This window comes from Podarcis cretensis (genome assembly GCF_951804945.1).
Source record: "Podarcis cretensis genome assembly, chromosome: 13".
Taxonomy (NCBI): domain Eukaryota; kingdom Metazoa; phylum Chordata; class Lepidosauria; order Squamata; family Lacertidae; genus Podarcis; species Podarcis cretensis.
In genome coordinates, this window is record NC_137182.1 from 46,515,158 (window position 1) to 46,521,157 (window position 6,000).

General features: G+C 46.5%; 2 protein-coding genes and 1 pseudogene across 3 annotated transcripts in view; 1 reads left to right on the top strand and 2 right to left on the bottom strand.

Annotated features, from left to right (window-relative positions):
* Positions 1-3,983, top strand: part of PFAS (phosphoribosylformylglycinamidine synthase) — a 50,321-nt gene extending 46,338 nt beyond the window's left edge. Inside the window, exon 30 of the mRNA XM_079951519.1 lies at positions 3,525-3,983. Within this exon, the coding sequence (XP_079807645.1) occupies positions 3,525-3,909 (385 nt within the window). The 3' untranslated portion in view covers positions 3,910-3,983. The remainder of the gene's footprint in view (positions 1-3,524) is intronic.
* Positions 878-1,380, bottom strand: LOC307200117 (histone H3.2; the record flags this gene model as incomplete). The annotated part of the gene is made up of 1 exon (XM_079948500.1): positions 878-1,380. The coding sequence occupies one exon, from the start codon at positions 1,378-1,380 to the stop codon at positions 970-972; it is 411 nt and encodes a 136-aa protein (XP_079804626.1). The 3' UTR covers positions 878-969.
* LOC307200245 (histone H2A type 2-C pseudogene) lies at positions 2,634-3,262 on the bottom strand (annotated as a pseudogene). Its single transcript has one exon. The product of its transcript is annotated as a histone H2A type 2-C pseudogene (transcript).
* Positions 3,984-6,000: the final 2,017 nt, after the last annotated feature.

Genomic DNA, 6,000 nt, shown 5'->3' on the forward strand with positions numbered 1-6,000 from the left:
CATTGCGATAGATTTCCCCTCCCCACGCTGGGGACTAAATGGCTGCCGCCTCCTCATCCGCAGATTAAGGGGAAAGGAAACTGGGGAAAGAAAGACCGTTTTCACTGAGGGTGATTCCTGCTAACAAGTTGATTTATCAGCTGATTCTCACTGTTGTTACACATGGCTCACTAAACTTAAACCAATGCGTTATAATGAAATACACTTTCTTCAACAAAGAAACCCCCTTTCTTAAGTAGTCAGGATGGCCGAGCGGTCTAAGGCGCTGCGTTCAGGTCGCAGTCTCCTCTGGAGGCGTGGGTTCGAATCCCACTTCTGACAAGCTAGCTTTTCTTGGTCAGATTTCGCGGCCGATATACTGTTTTTCACCTGGCATTTCTCCCTGCGTTACATTGCCGTGCGAAACTCCGGATCACTTCATGAGAGCAATGTGTGTGCTGCCCTCTAAAAGGAAAGAAATGCTGGCATTACAGCAGTCAGTTTTTAAGCAGCCCATGAGTATTTTTGACATGCCTATGAAAAAGAGGCTGCTTTCAGCTTCAAATCTACATTGGGGTGGGGAAAGCCAGGAACTGCTTTAAAATTGCAACGTTTCTAACCCGAGCCAATGTTAGTTATGTAACCGATTATTTAGCTTCCTGCAATTAAGCGGCTTAGCATCTTTTCTTCTATTGTGTGCAGAGCATAAAAATGGAAAAAGTATGGCGGTGGAACTTACTAAAGAGTTTCATGAACTTAAAACTCCTAAACGTAGTTCCAATGTAGTGTAGTTACTAAAGATCATTAGAAAACTAGGAAACAGATTATTCAAATTATTGCAGATAAAGATTAGGAATCGAACAGATATTCGGCAGCCGCAATAGATAATTTAGCATCGTGCGAGCTCTTTTCCACGACCATGTGGTGGCTCTTAAAAGAGCCTTTGTGGTGAAACTGGATTCGTGTTGTGGGGACGCAGGCGGGCGCTTCTCAGGCCCTCTCTCCGCGGATGCGCCTGGCGAGCTGGATGTCCTTGGGCATGATGGTGACGCGCTTGGCGTGGATGGCGCACAGGTTGGTGTCCTCGAACAGGCCCACCAGGTAAGCCTCGCTCGCCTCCTGCAGAGCCATCACGGCCGAGCTCTGGAAGCGCAGGTCCGTCTTGAAGTCCTGCGCGATCTCGCGCACCAGGCGCTGGAAAGGCAGCTTGCGGATCAGCAGCTCCGTCGACTTCTGGTAGCGGCGGATCTCGCGCAGCGCCACCGTGCCCGGCCGGTAGCGGTGAGGCTTCTTCACTCCGCCCGTGGCCGGCGCGCTCTTCCGGGCGGCTTTGGTCGCCAGCTGCTTGCGAGGCGCCTTCCCGCCAGTCGACTTGCGAGCCGTCTGCTTCGTGCGGGCCATCTTCCTCTTCGCGCGGATAGAAGCTTCTTCGTCAGAAAGGAGAAAGAAATGAAGCCAAGTGGCCTTTGGACCGCCTTTTTATAGCCAGCGGCTGCGTCCTGATTGGCTGAATGAGGTCAGGGGACCGTTGCAGAATTTGAATTTCCCGGGTTCGGCATTGATTGGATAGACTTTGCAGCACCGCCCTTCGTCCTTCCGCTCCTTCCCAAGGTTTTATTTCCTAGGTAGATGGAAATGCAATGCTATAAGAAATATAGGGATTAAAGTGGTTTATTCTGTTCATCCCCCCGCCCTCGGAAAACATAATAAAAGTAGAAAGAGTTTTCAACAAATGCCCACCTCATCGCAGCACTTAGCCGTAAAAATAGGTGATCTGTAGGACCCTGAGTGTTAAACTACAGTGAATTTCAGTAGAGTAAGCTTAATACTGGGCACTGCATAACATACATCGAAGACTGATTGGATGCCTTAATAAATTGGTTAAGGCTGCTGCATTGCTTTGCACGCTTTCTTGGGAGTAAACTGCACTGGGCTGAGCGAGACTTCTCCGTAGACATTCATAGGATCGGGCTCCATGTCTTTATTGCAGCTCGTCTGTAACCCTATACCCACTTTCCTGGGAGCAAAGTCCATTGAAATCGGACATTTCCTTCTAAAGACTAAGAATTCCTTTGGCCTTACTTTAGAAACTGAGTTGCCAGATAATGTAACTTCTGTTAAACAACGGATAATTTGAAAGACGCGCCCTAACGTGTGATTGGCTACTCAAGGGCCCCCGCCCTCAAAATCCCGCGGGGTTTTTCATTTGAAATTGCCGCCAAAACCGCAGCGGTTTTATGCTTTCAAACATGGATTTCTCAATTGTGTTAGTCTCGTAATTGTGCAATTCTATGCAGTTTCACAACATAAACTCTCCGAGTGTAATCAGGTTACTCACAGCGGAATGGGTTAGGTTTGCAACTACGCTCATGAAATTCGACCATGAGTGGAAATATTCATTGAAGGGAGAATTTAAGTGGGAAGTTCAGAAACCTTTTATCCTTCTCACAACAGCCTTCTAGTGTCTTTCAAGAGTGAGATGTGATGTAGCAGAAGCCTATATAGTTGCAACTTTTTTTCACTGCAAGAGTAGCACAGATCACATTATTTAAATTGTATCATGGGTATTGGCCTTGAAACATTTTTCTACACCTGCTTAAGAAAACTACGCACGGTTTCAAACGGCAACACTAAAAAAAACCTAAAAGTTTCATATGATCAAAGCTCTTTATGAAATTGTGGGTGGCTCTTAAAAGAGCCTTTGTGGGTTTTTTTTCTGCTGTAGTTCCGATTAAACGCGATCTATTTTCCTTTGGCCTTGTGGCTCTCGGTTTTCTTGGGCAACAGCACAGCCTGGATGTTGGGGAGGACGCCTCCCTGAGCGATAGTGACTTTGCCCAGGAGTTTGTTCAGCTCCTCGTCGTTGCGGATGGCGAGCTGCAAGTGGCGAGGGATGATCCTGGTCTTCTTGTTGTCCCGGGCCGCGTTGCCGGCCAACTCCAGGATCTCAGCAGTCAGGTACTCCAGCACAGCAGCCAAGTAGACGGGCGCTCCGGCTCCGACGCGCTCTGCGTAGTTCCCTTTGCGCAGAAGACGGTGCACACGACCCACGGGGAACTGCAGCCCGGCACGAGAAGAGCGAGTCTTGGCCTTGGCCCGAGCTTTTCCTCCTTGCTTGCCGCGTCCAGACATGATGCTAATTTCAAAAGGATATACAGCTCACGATTCCTACTAGAAAGAACACAAGCTGAGAAACAAATGCGCTCCTCGGCCTTTTATTCAGTCCTGCGGATTGTAAGTGCGCATTCCCATTGGTTAGCTTTCGAGTTTCACCCTATCTGTCCAATTGGAAGGCCGGTGCTGTTTGCTACCCAATAGGCAGACGGCATTTATGTCATCCAATAGAAATCAAAGTTTTAGAATTCTACTATTTGCATGTAACAATCTAATCGTCCAATAGGCGTCGCTGGTTTCTGAGCCAATGAGAATTCGAGTGTTTCAATCCTGCGATTAGCATGGAAGCCGTATAAATACAGGACGCTCAGCAGCTGCCTTCATTTCTTCTCTAATTTCCTGTTGTTTTGCCTGTGACTGAGTGATTACAGCACCATGCCTGAGCCAGCCAAATCCGCTCCCGCGGCCAAGAAGGGCTCCAAGAAGGCCGTCACCAAGACGCAGAAGAAGGGCGACAAGAAGCGCAAGAAGAGCCGCAAGGAGAGCTACTCCATCTACGTCTACAAGGTGCTCAAGCAGGTCCACCCGGACACGGGCATCTCGTCCAAGGCCATGAGCATCATGAACTCCTTCGTCAACGACATCTTCGAGCGCATCGCGGCCGAGGCTTCCCGCCTGGCGCACTACAACAAGCGCTCCACCATCACCTCCCGGGAGATCCAGACCGCCGTCCGACTCCTGCTGCCCGGAGAGCTGGCCAAGCACGCCGTCTCCGAGGGCACCAAGGCCGTCACCAAGTACACCAGCTCCAAGTGAATTTCGCCTCCTCACATACCCAAAGGCTCTTTTAAGAGCCACCCACTTTTTCAGAAAAAGAGCTGTTGCGACTACGTATTTTTTAATTTTATTGTTTAATATTCTTTTTGCATTTGTAAACTGCAGGGTGGTTTACAATATAGTAGGGTAACCAGCAATGCTTCGCCCCAAGCTTTAAAGGCCATAGATTGCTTCATTAGTCAAAGGGCTGAAAAAACAGGTATGTTTTTGCCTGCAGCCTAAACAAGATAAGTAACAAAGGTGGCGGGAGAGAGCCTGAGGGCAGCATTGAACAAAGATGGGAGTTACTACTATGGGAGTATTGAAACGTAGACTTTTAAGGAGTGTTGTGCCACAGTTCCTTGGCTAATATCTTAATAGGAGTTTTAAGAGTGAGAGTCGAGACTTTGTCCCTCTCATTTTTTAAAAAATGAGCTGATTTCTAAATTCCTCCTTAAAAATTTATAGCTAGGCTATGTTGCAACTTCAACGAATTTAATGTTGCAGTTGATATACTACAGACCCTTCTTATTTGGCTATATTAATGGCAGATAAGGGTATCTACTTCACTTCCGCATCAGTGACAGTCTCTAAATCCAAGTTGCTGGGGAGCAGCCTAAGACAGCGTTTAAAATGCATTTTGTCTCCTTAACCATGGTTGCAGTAAGTTGCCAACCCTATAAAGAAGCATTAGGGCCAGTTTATTTGACAACCCAGTAAATTAGGCTTGGTTAGAGACGTTTGTGCTTATGACATAGTCATATCCGCTTTGAAAAATTCGTATCCTTCCTCTTCTTTTTCATCCTTTCATTTGATGAGGTTTCAATGTCTTCGTGTCTTCCGTGTTACGGAAAAGCGCTGCAGTGGTAAATTCACATATGGATAGCTCTATTCTCCAGAGACGTTTACAAGGAGTACAGAGTTACAGCAACACGTGACGGTTGCAGATTAATTACTTCTAGTTTGGGTCCGCCCCAGATATATATTGCCCGCAAATTGAGTAGCCCTGGTCTTGTTTCACACACACAAAAAAGTTGTTGTGTGGTCTGCCATACTATCTTGATTAACAAGGTTGCTAGAGACCTTACTTGTGGGAGGGAGCACGATTATTAGGTTCTTTGCACACCGTAACTGGAGTGTTTTATTTTTCCGTGAAAGAACTCGAGGCAATTTCAGTAAATATTCTTGGTATCCCTGCTGAAAGGCGTCCAATTTCCTTGTTCCTTGTCTTCTGGCGCCGCCTTGTGATGTGATTTATAAAAACAATGCGTAGGATGTAGAGCGTTTCCACATGGAAAGAATGAGCAACATGCAGCTGGCCGGTTAGCTCAGTTGGTTAGAGCGTGGTGCTAATAACGCCAAGGTCGCGGGTTCGATCCCCGTACGGGCCACAACATTGTATTTTATGTATGTGAAGCGTCGCAAGGCTAATATAACAGCAAACTTGAGCATATATATATATTCCAATGGAAAGTCAGGCCTTTCTGACCCAAACTTTAACCCAAAGCATTTGAGCATTCTGGAGAAAGTTATACATCTTGCTAATGCTAAATGTGTTAATAACGTTTAATGCTAAACCAGCAGGGGGAAATATTTGCAGAGAAGCTACTAGTTTTGCTGTCCTCACAACAAGCTTAATACTAGGGCACTGAAAAGCCCAAATCAGATGTTTTAAAAGTCTTTCACCTCTTCCGATGAATGTTGAAGATGTTGGGGAGTATTGAAAACAGTACATCTTTTCATTTGTGGAACAGCTGCCAAAACTGCATCTCTGGGTGGGTGATTGATAGTAGCTTCCCTGAGACATAGGAACCTGAAGTTTGTAAAAGAGCCTATGCTACACAATTTCTACTTACTTGGCTGAGGCATCTTAAGAACTTGAGTGGTAGACGGTCATAATGCTCAACACCATAGGCCAATGGCCCCTCTAGTCCAGCACCCTCATTCTCACAGATGCCTGTGGGAAACCAGTGAGAGCAGATCATGAACGCTCGCCCCTCCATGAATTGGTCTAATCCTCTTTTAAAGACATCCAGGGAATTTGATACATAATAAAATAATAATAAATACGATGGTGACAGTCTCTGCCTC